At 53.8% G+C, this 19,331-nt stretch overlaps 1 protein-coding gene across 1 annotated transcript in view; it reads right to left on the minus strand.

The window, feature by feature from the left end:
- The window catches only part of BEAN1 (brain expressed associated with NEDD4 1), a 43,427-nt gene extending 24,663 nt beyond the window's left edge, over positions 1-18,764 (minus strand). Inside the window, exons 1-3 of the mRNA XM_058674838.1 lie at positions 18,658-18,764; positions 14,903-15,018; positions 7,493-8,128 (exon numbers count right to left, since the gene is read on the minus strand). Of these exons, the coding sequence (XP_058530821.1) occupies positions 7,493-8,128; positions 14,903-15,018; positions 18,658-18,764 (859 nt within the window). The remainder of the gene's footprint in view (positions 1-7,492; positions 8,129-14,902; positions 15,019-18,657) is intronic.
- Between the last annotated feature and the right edge of the window lie 567 nt (positions 18,765-19,331).

Here is a 19,331-nt window from a genome sequence, read left to right on the forward strand (position 1 = left end):
GGCGGAGGGCCCGGCCTGGCCAGATCAGGGGCCGGCAGCTCCCTGGCCCCGGGGTGGATGGGACACTTTCCATGGCAGGTGCAGAGGAGGACCTCCCCTGCAGTAAAGCATCATTTCCCTCTAAGTGGGGTCCCATGTTTGGACAGAGACCATGGACCAAGCAAACATCAATGAGTGACAAGTTTCTACGGAACAGGTGAATTCTCCCTGCCTGCCACTTCCTGCAGTCACTTTGGGCCAGACATTTGTTCTCTTTGCATTTCAGCATTCTTAGCAGCAAAGAGAGAGAAGCACCTTTAGCCTGTGTCAGGGATATAAGGTCTCACAGGTAGCCCTGGCCTGGGGAGAGTGACCTGGAGAGTCCCTCTCTCCAGCGACACTGCCCCTCCTTCCCTGGTATGAAGTCCCTCCTCTCTCCCCCTCCCCAACACATACATCCACTCCTGGTCTCCATAGTAACTGATGGATGAATTCTGACCTGTGGATGTGAGGGTGGGAGATGATCTCTCCCAGGCCTGCTAGGGAGGGCTGCTTGGGGAACAGTGATTTCATACTAGCAAATTTCAGAAACATCTTGGGGCCTGCCATGCACACATTCTCAAAATACATGTGTGCATGTCCCTGCATTGGTGTTGGTGGGGGTGTTGGCATGTCTTGTGTCTTGTGTCTTGTGTGTACATGTGTGTGCCTAGGGTGCCAGCCTCTCCAGAGAGATCTTCCTTATAGGGAAAGTGGATCCTGCCCCTTCCTTCCTGTACCCCTTTTGTCACTCTGCAGTGCCTCCATGAATCTGTGATGAAAGCTGTGGCTCCCCTGGGGGCCCAGGGAGGAGGCCTCCTGCGACAGGGGCGCAGAAGCACCTGCATGACACATGGTTTGCCACGGTGAGCCTGGGAGTTTGCTGGAGGTTGCTGAGGGGCTTGTGTTTTGGCATCAGTCATGCTTCTCTATGCAGAGGCCACCTGGGTACTCAGGCCACACATGTGGGTGTGCCTGGGCTGTCACCAACATTTCTGCCACAGGTCCTTTGGCTCTGTAGATAAGAACACTGTGGCTCAGGGTGAGGGTTGGATCAAGGTCACAGAGAAGAGGCAGGGGATGCGCTGTGTGAGAGGGCCTCCCTCTGTCATCCAGCACCCCTCCACAATTGCCAGGGACACCCTGTGCAGACCTGCTGGCCTGCTTCCTGGACATGCAGCTGCTTCCTCCCAGCTGGCGAGCTCCCATTGAGCTGTCAATGCCCTAATCACAAATCCTCCCCAGCGAGGTCCTCCCTGGCTGCTGCAGACAGTACGGCACTCTGGCTGCTTCTGCAGCACGGGACAGGCTATGGTCCAAACCTCTCCCAACTCGGGGGGCTTGTGGGAGCCTGGAGTGCGGTGTGGGTTCTGCAGACCTGTGCAGGGGTGGGACTGAGGAGTACACTGGGCACGTCGGAGCCCTGCAGCAAGCTGGCCTCAGCCTGACGCGAGACATGGGACATGATGGTAAGGGCGAGGAGGCCCATGGAAGAAGCTGAGCTTCTCCGAGACACTTGTCACCCTTGGTGACAACCAGGCCGACCAGCCAGGTTCCCTGAATCATGTGGCAAACTCAGCATTGCCCAGCACCCCTATATCCCTCACCAAGCACCCCAAGTGTGTCCTGGGGACCTCACCATAGACTGAAGAGGTCTCTGAATCCCTTCCCCTCACATCATCACAATCTGTTCAGCCCTCAGCAGATGTTCTGCTTGCATGCAGCTTCGCTGGGACCAGCAACACTTGGATGGAAGTCACCCCCATATGCGCAAGGTATCCTTGCTCGTGACCGCAGCTACTGCCAGGACACAGTGGATGAGGTCCAGCACAAATGGGCCCAGGCTGTGGTTTGCTGGGAGTCAGGGCACTCCAGCTGTGGGGCCCTGGAGTGCTCACCCCTCCCAAGGTCACTTGTGCCCAGCCTGCCTCTCTGAGTCCAGCATCTGCTGGTAACTCAACCTTCCTGCCAGTGACTCCCCTCCCATCTGGACTGGCTGGCTGGGAACCTGAGGGTAGTTGGTGGCACTCCAGGCTTGAATGCCCAAGGTAGCTCACTGCCCTTCATGGCTACTCTGTGTCCCGTGGGGCTGTGCAGAGCAGCATGGCTCCACACAGCCCAGCTAACAATGCCAGGGGATGCAGGGCCTAGGACCTCTTGTAGGTACAGAAGGACCCAGGAGTAGTCAGCTTCGCCTTGAAGCATGGCAGACTGGGAGGAGCTGTGGGAGTGGCTAGCCTTGTGAATGATGCCAGGTGGCATTCCCTGGGGCATGCAGCTCCTGCTCCACTGTTGTCACTTGCTGCCAGCTCACCGGATCCTCCACAAAGACCCATTCTACAGACGACAACTCTGAGACTTAGGGTTTGGAGACAGGGAGTGATGTGGTCAGTGTGTGCATTTTTAGGATGCTCTCCCTAGGCTCGGCATGGCGGCAACAGGCAGTGGGGCCTGGGAACCAGTGTGTCAGAGGTGATGGGGTCCAGAGGGACAGCACTGATGCTGTAAAAGTGGGGGTTGGGGTGGGGAAAGGCTGTGCTTACTGGGCCAGGTGTCCCTGGTAGGCCAGATCTGGGATACAGGGAAGATGGCAATGAACCTGACCATGAAACACCTGAGCTCACAGAGTTTCCTGCCAGAGCTGCGCATATGGGGTGTGCAGTGGGGACTTCACATTCAGCCAGGGCACTGCGGAAGGCCTTGGGCGAGGGGGTGACAGGTCAGCAGGGACCAGAGCTAGCCAGGTGGGCAGATCCCCGAGGAAGAGAATTCTAGCAGAGGCAGCAGAGAGAGCCAAGGACCTGTGGCATACTGGGCAGGTTTGGGGGGAGAGCTGGATCAGATGCAGAGGGTGAGGGTGACTTCCTGTGTCTGCCTTGGTGACTTGGAGATGGGAAGAGAGTCAACTTCAGTTTAGACAGGCCAAACAATTACAACGCCCTTGGCACCTGCCTCAGTGCCTGGCACACAGGATGTCATCTCACCAGGGCACCACAGACTATTGGGTGTGCAGAGCCAGAAAGAAGGCACAAATGCCAGGTCCTTCAGGGGGCTGCACCCAGCTGGCAAGAGCCATACCAGCCTCCCTGAGGCCCAGGCTAGGTCCAGGAGTGACAACAAGCTCTTGTCCTGTTACAGGAACAATTACTGAGGCTGGAACTTGGCTGGGGACTTGCTTCCAAATGCCCTGTGATGGAACGGAGGGACGAAGGAACTCAGCTGTGGTGGAGGAAGAGAGAAACAGCAGCAAAGCAAGGGGCACGAGGTGCTTAGGTTTGTAAGCCGGTGATTCGGCTCTGCTGTTAGCAAAGGCCTCCTGCATGTCAGACAGCCTGGGCCAGTAGGTCTGCTGATTCTGCATAGCCTGTGGCCACCTGCGGCTCTCTTGGGCACGGCAGGGCAGTTCAGGAGCAAGCCAGGGCTCCATGGTGCTTCAATTCGCCAGGAACAGCCCTCTCTGGAATCAGCAGCATCCTCTCCCCAACTCCCCTGCAGAAGGCTGGATTTCCTGGCTGTATGAATGAGCCATCTGCATAACACCTGCCACAGGTCATGACTAGGGGTGTAGTGAGGCCCGAGTGAGGGTTCAGCAAATGCCAGAGGAGACACACATGAGCGCTGCACCCCAGTCATGGAGAACAGGCTGCGCAACGATGGTATCCACTTAGAGTGGACTATGGGCCAGCTGTGAAACCCCACACTTAGAGAAGTCTAACAACATGCCTTTGCTATAATACAAAGAAGAAAAATCCCAAACCATTAAAACAATAGCCAGGTTACAGAACTGTGCCTAATAGCACAATCTGTGCTTTGTAAAAGGAAAAAAAAAATTCCCACAGGATGTATTCATATCTAGCAGGAGATTAGGAGGAAAACAGAATGTTTAGCTACTGTGTATCATGGATGGTGGGGGAGATTAACAAGTTTTGTGTCCTTCATGTTGTTTTTAACAAGTTTACCAAATTTTCTACAATGAACACATATCGCTTTTATAATTTGAAAATGAAATCACTACAATGAAGATATGCAAAACACCTTTGGTGCCAGCAAAAATAAAGTGATTAGGTGACTAAGTCAGTGATATTTAACTCACTGAAAGTTTTTAAAGCTAATTTTATTGCCTTCTGAAAAAAAAATTTAAAAAACAAACATTTCTTTGCACTTTCTGACAGGAAACTTCATTAAAGTCCTAGACAAATAATCTCCATTGTCCTTGACCCTCATAATCATTCCTGGTGCTGGAGCAAGCTGGATCTGCCTAACGTTTGAGGAAACGGTTTCTGCGTGAACCTTAAGGTTTTATTTTCAGTCAATTGCTACACCCCTGGCCATGATAATCCTGGATCTCACATTTGTTTTTATTTTATTTTATTTATTTTTTAAGATTTATTTTATTTTTATTACAAAGTCAGATGTACTGAGAGGAGGAGAGACAGAGAGGAAGTGGAGCTGCCGGGATTAGAACTAGCGGCCACATGGGATCAAGGCGAGGACCTTAGCCACTAGGCCACACTGCCGAGTCCTGGATCTCACATTTGTAAAAACACTTCACAACATTGCAGAGCGCAGGAAATGCTAGACATCATTCTAAGTCCCGGGGATGGGAGAGCAACAAATAGAATGGCCAAACATCCCCACATGTGGGAAGCTTGCTTCTATGGGTGACAACAGACCAGGTGTAGAAGCCGTGTGGGCAGTGAGCACGGCACAGCAGCCTGCAGAGGGCTGGGCCACGAGCAAGAAGGGCTGCTCTTTGAATCAGCCTGATAAAATTCAGCTGGATGATTGGACAGACTGAAGGCACTTTTAACAGCCCTGCCCCTTGCTGACCACCAGCACTCGTGTTCTTTCCTGAGACATAATATGTCACCCGAGTAACATGGGGCCATCAATTCTACCAACACATCTCCAACCCCCATGAGTGACAGTGATGTAGGAGCTGGTCTGCCCCTTGCGGAGTTCCGTGGGCCTCACCCCTGGGAACCTCAGTGCAGTCACTCTTACAACGGGGACATCGGATGGCACAGCTGGCCGATGGCTGACCGGGAGCTGCCAGCGGGATTCAGAGAGAGAACGCTCATGTGTGTGATGTGTGTTCATGAAACCCAGACACAACAGGGCCATGGCAGAGGCCCCTGGCTCCTGCCTTCTGGGTCCCACAACTGTCTGTGAGGCACGTTAACTGTTAGTCCTGTGTTTGAGCATAAACAAAGGCTTTGAAAGGTAAAAAACCATCTTGCAAAGGCAGGGATCTGCTCAGGACCACCTGCAGTCACCCAGGCATCCTATTCCGCCCCCAACTGCGACCCTCCTCTGTCCTCACTTCCCACCCAAAGTGCCAACAACCCTTGGGAGGCCAACAACTTCCTGCCCTGCACCCTATGCACGTAGCAGGGGCAAGAGGCAAGAACTGCCCCCACACCCTGGCTCCAGGCCCAACATCTGCTGACAGCAACTCCCAAGGGCCGTGCCCACATCGCAGGGTATTCCCTCTGGGCTGCTGTAGGCATGCAATGTGACCTGGTAGACACAAAGCTGGTCATCCTTGACGCATTCCTTTGGGAAGATGTGGGACTGGGATTACCTGATGTAGGACCGTGACACACTGATGGGTCACTGGGGCTTCCTCCCACTACAGAGTGAGAGCAAGAGGAACAGCAGGCGCTGCAAGAGGCAGCCCATTCTGCTGCCTCACTAGCTCCCCTTGGAGCCACATGACCATGGTTCCCCCTTGGAAACTACTCACCCATGCCCTTTGGTGCTAAGCTGGGCCACAGGTAGACAGGGACCAACACGAGCGCCCACAAGCTGGACTTTGCTTTCCTCCCACCAGTGCTCCTGTTGCCCACACCTTCCCTGCCATCCCAAGGATTGCACATGCTCCCCAGACACTGGGCCATGCTCCACTCTGTAGTCTTCCTCTCCCAGGCAGTCACAAGCTCCAAGCCCTCCTCCCAAACATTATCACTTCAGATGCCTCCTGGCTTGTAACTTGCATGAGCAAGTCCCGGTCAACCAGGACTCCAGGCTGGGATCCTCGTGGCTGCTGTCCCTGCAGCCTGCCTGAACCCCTCAGCACTGGCACATCCAGTCCAACAGTGACAGCAAGACATCCTGGCAATGCCCTTAAAGCCCAGACAGGAGCAAGGTGTGTGGGTTCCCTTATACAGATCCAGAATAGTGTGTGGGGTAATCCTGCTGGGGCCCCAAGGCTCCCCCCCCCAACTCCCTGCCTGGCACCAGGAGGCCAAATGTCCCTGATCCACAGGCAGAGGAGTCCAGCCTGGAGGGAGAAGGTGTGAGATAGGCAGCTTGGCAGGGGTTGGGCCTCAAAAGGGAGTGAGTGTGACTTTGGAATTCAATGTAGCCAGCCGCCCTGGGTGAGTCGCAGATATCCTTGGGGGTTGGAGTGGGGGCAGTGTGACCCCTCACTACTTCAGAGGAAGTCACTCTGCCCCTAGCATCTGTTGGTGCTGGACACCTAACACAAGACCACCTGTTGCCAACCACAGTTGAGGACACCCAAGGACAGATGCTTGTAGATCAAGACCGAGTCCCTGGAACCCTCGCCTTTCACATCGTCACTCGTGCCCTCAGCTTCCCAGTCTGGCCACTTAATGCTGGAGTGGGGGGGGGGGTGGAAATGGGAGGGGCGGCCTCCAGGCCGGTCAGCTAGGCTCCAGGTTGAGAGGAAGGGTCGGGCCGCGCGGGTCGGCCGCGGTGGAGCGCGCACTGCTCGGCTTCGGCCTGGCAGAGGGACTGCCGCTCGGCGCGCGCGGGCAACAGCCCTCCGCCACCTTCTCGGTGGGACTCCGCCTCAGGCTCCTGATAAAGTCGGCCCCAAAGCGGGAGAAGGCGCACTGGGGATGCTCCCGCTCCCACTCCCACCTTGGGCGCTACGAAGCGGACGCAGCGGCCATGGAAGCCGGGATGCGGCCCGCGAGAGCCGCCCGTCGGAGGTCAAACTTCCTGACTTAGGGGTTCAGAACCCCAAACTTCGCCTTGCCACCCCCGGCCCTTGCCTCTCCTACTCCAGCCATAAGCGCGCTCTGGGCTCCCTTCCTGGCTGGGACACTCCAGGGTCCCCCAAACCTAGGGCGGGAAGACGGTCTCGAATCTCCCACCCTCTCCCCCACCCCACCGCTGGATGGATGAATGCGCGTCGGAGCCGCGAAGCCGGCAGGGGCAGCTCCCGTTCTCCGAGGCCCAGGTGCAGGCTCTGGGGCAGTGTCTACCCCGCCGGGTCCCGGTGGACCTCCTGGCAGGGGTGGGAGCAGGAACAGGGCCGGGGGTCCGTCAGGAGTCCCGGGATCCCGCTTCACTCCAAGCGCGCTGCGGTGCCGCTCGGGACCGCGCATCCACCCGCCGCGCCGCGCGCCGCCCCCGACTGTGCGACAGCCGCTGCCGCCGCTGAGCGCGGGGAAGGCAGCCGGCCCCCCTCCCCAGTGCTGCCCCCGGCCCCCACACCCCTTACTCGGCTGGGCTGCCGCGCTCCGCTCCGTGCGCCGCAGTGCCGGCTCCAGCTTCGGCCCCCGCTGCGGCCCCCGCTTCGGCTCCGGCTCCGGCTCCGGCTCCAGCTCCAGGTCCGGGTCCCGCTCGGATGCCGCCGCGCTCGCGCTCGAGCTCGGGCGTCGCGGGGGGCGCGCCGCTCCGCCTCGGCCTGCTCGGCGCGCAGGGGCGGGGCGGGGCGGAGAGGCGAGGCGAGGCGGGGCCGAGCGCACCGGCCGCCCGCGAGCCCGGGACCAAGCGGCGGCGGTGGAGGTTTTCCGGGCACCCGGGCCCGGCCCGACCCTGCCCTGCGGCAGCCCTGCCCGGGCGCCTGTTGTCCCCGAGCCACTGCTCACGCCACCGTCACCAGGCTCGGGCTCCCTCGGCGGCGGCGGTGGCCGTTTGGCTCCTGGGTTCAGCGCTGCTGCGCCACGGCTGGGGTCATCGGCGAACCCGGGGCCGCGGGCGAGGGGGAGGGTCGAGCCGCGCCCCTCTGCGCACAGCCAGCCTGACACCCACACGGCGGCAGGCGGGGCGGGCAGGCGGTGAGCTACAGCCCGCGCCAGCCAGCCAGCCAGACAGGAGCGGGGAGGACAGACAGGCGTGTACAGAGAGCGACACACTGACAGACGGGGACAGGGAAGGGCTGCCACCCAGACACATGTTAAGAAGGATGGGCACACACTCGGTGTCAGGAAGGGGCAGTTAGACGGTCGGACGCACTTGGGCAGGGGACCCCTGGCCAGGGCAGAAACCCAAGGCAAAGTGGAGACCGGACGGCAGGTAGAGGGCAGGTACTGCATACCCAGGGCCACTGGCAGGGACTCCCGTGCCCAGTTGCTGGCAGGTAAGTTCTGGGGCACTAGGGTTTCAAATGGGCCCTGGAGCAACCAGCAAGCTTGCTTTCATCACCCTGTGTGGCCCCAGTCTGCGCCTTCAGCCTCCTTTCCTGGGGACAGTGCAGGCAGGTGTTTGTGTGGGGGGAGGGGTTGCTGCAGGAGGTGTGCACCTGGTCAGTTTGATGCATGGCTTGATGACACATCCTGTGGCCAACCCACTCCTAACCCCAATTTATTGATGAGGACAGTGGGATTTAAAGAGGTGAAGGGGACTGGCAGGTCAAACTTGCACCTGCCTGGGAAGAACTTGAAAACAAAGCATGGCAGGAAAAGCTGAAAGTGTGGATGGGTAAGCTCGGGGAAGGAGAGGGACAGGGAGGATGGTGTGGGAGGGCAGTGACCGGGTCACGGACGCTGCAGGGTGTGTCTTCCAGGAGCCACAGCCTGTTAGGAGGTTAGAGCTCATGCCCAGTGGTCACAGAACAGGCTACTTCCTGGGTCAGACCTGTGTGCCAAGAAAGGGCGCTCAATCTGGTCTGCTGTGCTTCTTGCATGGAGCTTCAAGTTCAGTGGAGATTTCGCTGGCTGGACGGGGTAAAGTGAGATGTTCCAGGAGAGGGAATAGCTAGTGTGTACAGTGAGGGCGGAGCATTGAGAGGCCACAGTGAACCCAGGGCTGTAGGTGGTTTGGGATATTGGGAGTGAAGCTGAGTGTGAATTAGTGGTGTGTGATAAGCAACATGTGGAAAGCTGGGTCATCAAAGCCTTGAGTGACAGGATGAAGGCCTTGGCAGCCGTGGGAGGGCTTGAGGAGGGATGGTGTGGTCAGGTTGTGCTGTCCTGTGGATGACCGGAGGGGACATGTGTGTACAGAAGGGCTCAGTGGTGGGCTAGCCTCTGCAGAAGACTCGGGCCAGCCCGGAGATCAGGATCCAAAATCACTTCTCACCCCACAATGCAGCCACACTGAAGCTTGTGGGTGAGGAGGATTTAGGTTTCTTGCTTGCTGGTGTAGCACACACTGTGAGAACTGTAGTCACAGGTGGCTTCTCTCTCGCTTCAGGGCTGCCAAAGACTTTTGCCTCCTGCTTCTGTCCACCTTGGGCACCAGGGCTTCCTCGGCAGTTTCATGTCCCACTTTCTGCCTCTGCAGTTTATAACCTCAGAACCGTTTCATTTCCTTTAGTCGTGCCAATGATGTTGCCTCTGGTTTCCGTGGAATCTCCATCTGGTTGTTCTCCAAGGGTCTGTGGTAGTTTCAGTCCACATGGATCTGCTACAGGGGGTCAGATAGGGGCTCAGCACCCAAGAGTTTTGCAGCAGTGAGAAGATAGATGTCCACTAATGTATGCATGCGGAAACAGCTCAGGTGGTAGAGTTAGAAGGGCTTGGGCTCAAGTCTTTGCCAGTCTCTGGATAGGTGATCTTGGGCAAGTCATATTCTTCTCATCAGCCTCAGTAACTTACCTAAGCAATGGGAAAATAATATTTACCTATTGTACATTAGTTATTCTTTTAGAATAAATGAATATTTATGTGAAAGGATGAGTTATGAGTGGAAGAGAGAGAATGAGATGAATGAGAATGAACTATTTGCTAGTTCACTACCCAAATGACTACAGCAGCTATGGATAGGCCAGGCAGGAGCCAGGGCCGTCTTCCATGGGGGTTCAGAGGCCCAAAGTGCTTGAGCTGTCCTTTGCTACTTTCCCCAGGCCCATTAACTGAGAACTGACTTGGAAGTGAGAGAGCTGGGACTTGAACTCTGGCCCATATAGGGTGCCTAAGTTGCAGGTGGTGGCTTTACTCACTGTGCCACAATGCTGGTCCTGGTTAGGGTTTTTTTTTTTTTTTTTTGGTAGTAACCCACTTGAACCATTTTAATCAACAAAAGAGGGTTTGCTAGAACCCATGTGTTGGCTTTTTGAGGACTTAAATGAGAAAAGGAGAAACATTCAGGAACCCAGGCCAAGCTCTTCTCTCTGCTTCTCTGCTCGGCCACTTCATTTCTCTTCCTGTCAACCCTCTGCTTCCATTTATTCCACAGAAAAATCCCCACTAGGAAGTCAGTGCATAGAATTTTGCTTCTAGTTCTAAGTAGCAGTATCTGGCTATCTGCAGTCATAATTCCAAATTCTCAAGGCAGGACAAAATTGGCAGAGCTGCACTGGCTGTCCACCCCTGGCCCAACCAACTGTGATCAAGGGGGTGGGGCCATTCTGCACAAACATGGCAGCTGGCACACGTGTATGGCTGAGCAGAGAGTAGCTCTTAAAGGCAGTGGAGCTTGGAAGTGCCTTGTATGTCACCTTCCAGGTTTGTTATGAAGATTAAATACTGTAATGATGTGGGTGTTGGCATAGTGCTTGGGATATACTAAGGGCCCAGTACTCTTCAATGGTAGTTGTTGTTTTCCATTCACTCATTATCATGTTTAATGAGCACTTATAGAGGTCCTGGTTAGTACTGGCTACTGTGCTAATTATTGAGGATGAAGGAATTGAAAAATGAGAAATAAACATCAATTAATCTCACATGGTCATTACTGGGATTAACTGAAAGAGTATAGTCAAAGTGTGCAATTGACACACTGTACATTTGCCATCAATGTTGCCTCCAAATGCTGAATATCTACTTATTACAAGAGCAAAAGAAAAAACATATAACTTTCTTTTTAAAAACATTTATTTATTTTTATTGGAAAGAGATTTTACAGAGAGGAGAGACAAAAAGAAATGTCTTCTATTTGCTGGTTCACTCCACAAATTACTGCAGCAGCTGGAGCTGAGCTGATCCCAAGTCAGGAGATTCTTCCAGGTCTCCCATGTGAGTGCAGGGTTCCAAGGCTTTGGGCCATCTCTCACTGCTTTCCCAGGGTACAAACAGGGAGCTGAATGAGAAGTGGAGCAGCTGGGACATGAACCAGCATTCTGGGATCCTGGCAATAGGAGGTGAAGGATTAGCCCGTTGAGCCATCACACTGGGCCCCTTACAACTGTTCTATTTGCTTTTGCTCCCCACCGCCAGCCCACAGGACTAAGGCATCTCTGGTTATAAAAATAGACCCCAGTGTTCAAAAATCATGTCAGCTGCCAGATGGACAGTTTCAGATGCTGCCAGGAGTCTCATTGAAAAGTTGAGAGAATTCACGTTGGCATGTCATGAAGCCAAGCACTTAAGCGCTGATAAACAGAGGTAGCACCAAAGCACATATCCACCTGCCACCTGCAATTGCTTTTGCATTGTCCTGTCCAGGGAAGAAGGGATCTGCTCATTGCAGGAGAGGGAATGGTGGCAGAGTCATGTGATGGCAACATTACAGCAATGAGCTTGTACTTTTACAACTGCGGGCAATGACACACATGACTCGCAAACACAGGTGGCCCGAGGGGAGCCAGAGGGCCACATGATTGCGAGCACACTATTCGCAGAAGCAGGAAAAGCAGGTCTCGGAGCTGGAGGTCCTGGCTGTGCTGAACCCTGGGGTGATGACATGGGGACTGCATGGAGGCTGCAAGGCTGTTGCTTGTTTGGGGTGCTGGGGGCACAGTTGCATGGTCTTTGTGCTAACATTTTAGTTTGTTAAAGGATGTCCCATTTTCATGTATTATCCACCCAAGTCAACAGCATCAACAACTGGAAGATGCAATAGAAGAAACAGATACTTTCTACAGTCTGTGAAAGAGGTTTTTCTCCAGTTTCACTTCTTCTTAATGAGTTTTTTGAAATTTCACATTATTGTCATTGTTGAGTTTTGTGACTGGCAACAGATGATGCTTCCCTTTGTGGTGACTCCCACATAAAGTCAGTTTTGGGGGTGGGGATGGGGAGAGGTCAACCCAGGGCCAAGTGCAGGAATTGTGTCTGTTGGTGCCATCCTAGGCTTGCTGTTGTTTCCTATTTTTTCTTTAGTTTCAACTCACTGCCTTGTTTTAAGAGGTTGTTACACCGATGTTTCTTTTGTCCTCATGTGCTCCCTGAGGTTTAAAGAAGTGGAGATGCTCTTTATTCATTAGAGGAAACATTATACCATGTGTGTGTTTTTGAGTAGCTTTGGTTCTTTCTAGAAGATGATGCATGAATAAACTAAACTGCAGAAGCCAGCCATAGAACGTGTGTGTGTGTGTCTATGTGGTGTTTCCACTGTTCATTTCAGAGGACAGAGGGGCAGGAGGCTGACCAGGTGTGTAGTGGGTACATGGTACCCTTGTGAAGCCTTGACTGGCAGGGGGCATAGGGAAGGGAGCAACTAGGGGACCCCAGAACCTTTTTTTTTTAAAAGATTTTTATTATTATTGGAAAGCCAGGATATACAGAGAGGAGGAGAGACAGAGAGGAAGATCTTCCATCCAATGTTTCACTCCCCAAGTGAGCTGCAACGGGCCAATGCGCGCCGATCCGGTGCCGGGAACCAGGAACCTCTTCCGGGTCTCCCACGCGGGTGCAGGGTCCCAAAGCTTTGGGCTGTCCTCGACTGCTTTCCCAGGCCACAAGCAGAGAGCCGGATGGGAAGTGGAGCTGCCGGGATTAGAACCGGCGCCCATATGGGATCCCGGGGCGTTCAAGGCGAGGACTTAAGCCGCTAGGCCACGCCGCCAGGCCCAGACCCCAGAACCTTGCTTTGTCAAAGTTCCAGAAACTGCAGGGTGCTCAAGGGAGCTGGTAGAAGGCAGAGTGTTGGGTTTCAAGCCTCCTTCTGCCATTTACCCCCACCCCATGTCCCAGGGCCAACCTTGTCTTTCAGGACCTCGGTCCCACAGTAGGGTCTGTTCGGGGGCAACCCTTAGGGCTCGAGTCTCTTCAGCATCTTCAGTCTGTGGCCCACACTGGAAGGATCAGTTGGAGGTCGCCCCTACTCCTTGTGCCCTGGTCCTCCCTCTAGAGAGCCTAGTGACTTTCAGATCTGGAGATGGCCCCCACATTGCTTATACACTCCACCCCCAACTGGGAGGAATGAGGAATCCCAGAACGCAACACTAAAGCCAGGGTGGGGCTTGGCTTGCCCCTGTGTCCGCCCTTGGGAGAACTCGCCTGTGTCTGTTGGTACTGAGCTGAGTGGGATGAACTTAAAAAGCTTCTGGGAGAAGTCGTGCCCAGGAAAAGTTAGCTGTGCTGTTGTGAGCCACCCCCTACCTCACCCTAAGCAGCCGTGCTTGGTACTTGGGGAAAGTCTGGGTAACCATTCAGGGCAGTGGGGAGTGATGGCTTCAGCTCTGTGGGGAAGAAGCGGTTACCTCGGCCTCCTGGATCATTTGTTTCCCAACTGGGTACAAGGGCTCCAACACTTGGGCCGTCACCTGCTGCCTTTTCCAGATGCATCAGCAGGGAGCTGGATTGGAAGCAGAGCAGCTGGGATTTGAACTTGTGCCCCAATGGGATGTGGGGGTTGCACCTTAACTATTTCTTAACTGACTGTGCTACATGCTTGTCTCTTAAGGAGCTAATGTGGTCCCTGTTCACTTCTGGGTTCTATTCCTACTCAGCACTTCCTTTAGCCACCTGTAGTATCCAAACACCCCTTTGGTGGCTTCGCCAATCTTGTCTCCCCAGCTGGACAGATCTTTCATCCAGGATCCTGTAACACACCGTGTGTGCTTTTCAGTTCCTTGCTGCCCTGTTGGGGGAGACTTCAGTGGGGAGGACCTGAGTGTTGTCTGATGCTCTGTCCTCATCTTGGGGCTGCGCATAACCAGATTCACAGAGGAACTCAGAAAGATACCAGTGACTGTGCTGGGCTGTCTGGGTTTGGAGGCTCATCTGTCCTGGCATCCAGCGGCTTCGAACTGCCTAATGCTTGTCCTCTGGCTCTCCCTGCTGCTTCCCAAGATGTCATGCCTAGCTTTTCTCTTCCTTCCGACTAAGCCTCCTAGGCTCTATGGAAGAGCTGTAGGTTTCTTGAGAACAATATCCCTGATTGCTAATTAAAGAAGCCACATTCATGGGCCATTCAGCAAAACTAGGTTTTGTGGAAAAGACTTCATTCATACCAGGATCTCGCTGGCTGCATAGAAGTCCTTAACAGTTTTTAAGATAATTTTGAACTTGGAGGAAAAAAAAAAAAAAAAACTGTATAGAGAGTGGCTGTATAGGAAGTGGCTCCCCCTAATGTTAGCAACTGAAGTAACCACAACACAATGGTTAACAGGAAGTTCACACTGGAACAATGTTACAGTGGGAGAACCAGGAGATTGACACTGCTATAATGTTATTGGCCCCGGGGCTGGCTCTGTTCAACTAGAAGACAATCTTCTCTGGTTCCCTGAATCCAAAGGTAGAAGTTACTTTGCTTTCTTTGATGTGAAGATTCACTTCCTGCCCAGAGTCCTCACCTGAAATGTAACCCCCTATGCTCAGCATTAAAACTTCCTGTGTAACATTAAACCTCCCCCTACAGCAACCAATACCCTGGCGTGTCCCAGGTTAACACAGCTTCCTACACCCTGCACTAGAAAAACACAATGCAGAGTCCTGTGGGGATCCCTAGGTCTTACTGCACACACAGATTTCCTGAAAGCCTCTATCTGGGCTGAGAAACAGGCCCCAGCTGCTTCCCTCACAGCTGTGAAAAAGAAAGTTGTCAGTGGTCTGAGTGTGGAAGGTGCCTCCGAGGCCCATGCAGCCGTAAACGTGGTGTCTTCCGCCCCATGGATTGTGGTGGTTCGAGTCTCGAAAGCTGCGGGAGAGGTGGGGCTCAAGAACGCTGGAGGCTCTGAGGTGTGACCAGGGTCAGAGAGCCGGGAAGGTAAGGAATCCCCCACAACAACATTTCTGGGTTCAAGGACCATGACTTCACAAGCAATGTAACTAATTTAAAAGTTGTTTATTTTATTAAAAAAACAAAACCTTTTGATCCTAAGTAATAGTTGGGGATGGAATTGACCTAGAGTTGGTGTTTTTCAGTTACAAGAAAGTGTTTACAGATGAAACTGAAGTTTTTTCTTACTTTCAAGTTAATACATGCTGATCATGGGAAACACAGAATACAGAAGAAAAAGGATAATCCCATAGCCCAGAGATGGTGATATTCTTGCAGGAGGGGGGAATGGATAAGCCACGGATTGAGTTCTGCTTTCTTGCTCAGCCTTGAGTTCAGCCCCAGGTCCCCTTGGCACAAGGTGACTTGGATGGTGATCTGCCATCCACCTGGCTTTGTTTACCCCAGCTGGCTGTTAGGTTGTTTTGGTTCCTTTGGTCTGTTAGCAGATACACCTGTGTGCGCCTCACAGGCCAGTCCTTAGGGTAGGATTGCTGGATTGGTGTGGTTCCCACCTGGAGCACATAGGCCTGACCGTTAAGGATCTAGGATAAGCGAGGCACCTGGGATCTGGGCCCTCAGGAAGGTGGGCCCAGCATCATCTGGAGGGCAGAGAAGGTCTGGGTTTGGGGTTGAGGTTGGGGTGGCACCTGAGGCAGAAAGCCCCAGCACAGGCCATGTGGGGATGCATCACAGCCCTCTGAAGTCCCAGGATCTGCCCATTGTGCCTACTGCCCTGGTGGGTCAGGCTCTCCCTATTTCATCGGAACCTGGTGCAAAGGAGTGGAATGGGAACCAGCCTGGCTGCTTGGCCTGGCCCATGGCCACCTCTCTGACCTAAGTTCTTGATCAAGGTGCGGGACCCCCAGAACCCCAGGACGAGTTGAAGGACAGCACTGGCGCCCCAGCCCCGATCGGGCATCTCTTGATCCAGCGCGCCCCCTAGTGTTCGTGTTCAGCCACCCCCCCCCCCCCCCCCCCCCCCCCGTAACAGGCTCTGCAGTGTTTTTGCATCTTGGCATGGTGTGGGCCCTCAGGTGTGGGCCACCTGAGTTCCCTTCTTCTGGGCCTCCCCTTGGTCGTCTGTGAAATAAGAAGGGCCTCAAAGGTTTGGCCTGGAGGGGGGCAGTAAGGGCTCCCAGCCTCTCTCTTGCCCACTTGGGTGAAGCAAGCCGGTAGAGATTCTGGAGATTCTGGAGTCACTGGGTTTGGGTCCCACCTTTGTGTCCACTGAAGCTTCCAGATTCAGAGGCAGATCCTGGGCCTTTAGGAGGATCATCACTCCCCCACCTGGTCATGCGGGAGCCAGAGAGGGCAGGTGGAGCTGAGAGCCAAACCCCACTGGAGGGAGGGAGCGACAGGGAGTTCCTCATTGGAGGTGCCTGTGACCTGGGGTAGGATCTAGTGGACAGAGCACATGGGCAGCTGTGGATTTGGGAAACAGGAGCCTCAGGCAGGTGGAGTTGCTGAGCTTAAAATCCCGCCTGAGGAGGTGACAGCAGGAGTGGCAGAGCCTATAGAACTCCTCTCTTGCACGCACACAGTCCTGGCAGAAGTGATCAAAACCAAGTGTTTCCATTTTGGGATTTTGAAACTAATCAAAAATGTGCAACAATCTGGTTTGAGGGCCAAGTCCATGAACACAAGTGAGTTTTTGGTAGTGATGTGAACTTGGTGACAGTTTAACTTGTCCCAGCCCCACCCTCCTTGCCCCAGACCTGTGGTCGCCTTGTATCTCAATAGCTGATTCCCAGATAGACCCCCCTCCCCTTGAAGGCTGTGTTGACCTGGCCTGGAGTTCTCTGGCTCCAGCCTTTTCCCCTGGGGCTGGGGAGTGTTGGTTGAAAACAATCAGCAGCAACTGTCTGACATTGAAGATGACATCTGGGGCAAGCCAGAAGCTGGCCCCACATTTTACTTTTTTTTTTTTTTAGATTTATTTTTATTACAAAGTCAGATATACAGAGAGAGGAGGAGAGATAGAGAGGAAGATCTTCCGCCCGATGATTCACTCCCCAAGTGAGCTGCAACGGGTCGGTGCGCGCCGATCTGATGCCGGGAACCAGGAACCTCTTCCGGGTCTCCCACGTAGGTGCAGTGTCCCAAATCTTTGGGCCGTCCTTGACTGCTTTCCCAGGCCACAAGCAGGGAGCTGGATGGGAAGTGGAGCTGCCGGGATTAGAACCGGCGCCCACATGGGATCCCGGGGCGTTCAAGGCGAGGACTTAAGCCGCTAGGCCACGCCGCCGGGCCCCACATTTTACTTTTTATCCCCAAATTTTAAAAGGAAAAGTTGGAGTATAAGCTGTCTATAGCACGCTTTGGAAAGCTCTGGCATATTCCCGGGAATCTAGATGCCTACACACACATAGAGTGGCTTCCAAACTTTGCTGGAAATTTTGCATTATCTTTTAATTCCTCTTTCCTCATGAACTGCTTGGGGCTCCTTCAGTGTGCTGGGCTGTGCCCCTGCCCAGAGAAAACCCTGGCTTCTTATTGGCAAAATGCAAACAATGTTGCAGCCTCTAGTCCCAGCAGCCCTGACTTGCTTTGTAGAGTTGGAGTGTGTGGGGGGGGGCATGCTCTGGGCCTGGGTGAAGGCTCTGGGTGGGGAGGCATTTTCTTCTGCTTCAATCTCTATGGTGGCTGCCAGTGCCTTTTTCCTTTGGATTCCTTTGATGCTAGTGGTGAGGTGCGTGTGTCTGTGTGTGTGCTTTGAGATGCAGGTGTATGACTGCATGCATTGCATACATGTGTGTTTCATATATGCACATTCAGCTCCAGAACTGTAAGAATCCAAGATTTCAAAAATGTATTTAGGTATAAAAAAATACAGTACGTCTTATGCACCAGTGTGGCCAACAGATACAGTCAGTCCCTGTAGGGCATCTATTATAATGATAGGAAGCAAAAGGTTACAGCACTTGTTCCTCCCACTAAAAATCCTGAATTGTTAACCTAAATAACAACATCATGCAAGCAGTCTTATTCTATACGTTTGTGAGAGCTAGAAACTCGTGAGTACTATTAGTAAAAAATAATAATAACAAAAAAGTTATTGATTAAAACAAGTTGGAGATATCTACAACCCCCTGGAGAGCAAGGGCCTGCGCCAGGGTCAGTCCACAAAGAAGGAAGAGCAGAAGTCAGCCCTTTGCTGCCTTCTCTGGGCTTGATGGTATCAGGCTGGCAGTAGGATGTTCCTTACATGGGTGACAGTGGGAGACACGCAGGTGCCATGGAGCTGGGGTAGGGCCTTGCCTTCTGCAAGGGTAGGCTTGAGGGGTTGGTTCCCTGAGATGTGGCCACCCCAAGATGTAAAGGCAAGTGGCATGACTATGTCACCTAGTCACATTTAGCATTGTGTATGGAGGTGGGGGGGGAGCATTGGCCTGCTGTGCTCAAGGCTACATGGCAGCAGGGGTGAGGTGAGGGTGGGAGGCAGGGAGGGGATGGACTTAGTTCTAAGAGAAGGCAGGGACAGGGAGAGGCGAGACAAAGGGTGAAGTCAGAGCCAGGTAGGAGAAACCAGGAGCGACCTCTTCAAAGACACCTCACACACGCCCAGGCTGAGCTGGAGGGGTGTGGATGAGTGTGAAGTCGGGTCTCAGCTTCTCCATGCCCCTCTGGCCATGCTGGGCGTAGAGGTGCCCCCCTTTGCCCATGATCTATCACATGTGGTCACCACTATCTCTCCAGGATGAATTCACAGTTGCTTCAGGTTCCACAAGCCGCTTCCTTGTATCTGGCTGAATGGGTGGATGCTCAGAACAGCGCAGGGACTGGGACAGCCGGTCTGTGAGAACATATCAGGACCCAAGCGAGGAGCTGCCACGTAGTGCCTTCCTTGTTCTTGACAGGCGTGGGAGAGGCTTAGCAGGGGTGGGTGTGACAGGGTTCTGTGAGTGGGGGAGACAGGTGGATGCATAGGAGCAGTGCCCCTTGGAGCTCTGCCGAAGTGGCTCAACCCCTTGGATCTTTCCAAGGGTCCTGCTATCCATCCCCCTGCCTCCAGGCAGACAGGAGCCAGGAACTCAGCAACTGAACACAAGCTACTTTACTCTGCAGCTTTGCAGAGCCTTAGTTCTGTGTTCCATGTGTGTGCGCACACACGTGTGTTCATGTGAGGGCCATGTGGGCTGTCCCAGCCCAGACAGGACAGTAGGCTGGCTACAGCTGAAGCACATTCCTGAGACCTGGACTGTGCTACTAGGAGATGGTCAGGTTTCTGG

Source organism: Ochotona princeps, chromosome 16 (assembly GCF_030435755.1).
Source record: "Ochotona princeps isolate mOchPri1 chromosome 16, mOchPri1.hap1, whole genome shotgun sequence".
In the NCBI taxonomy this organism is placed as follows: Eukaryota; Metazoa; Chordata; class Mammalia; order Lagomorpha; family Ochotonidae; genus Ochotona; species Ochotona princeps.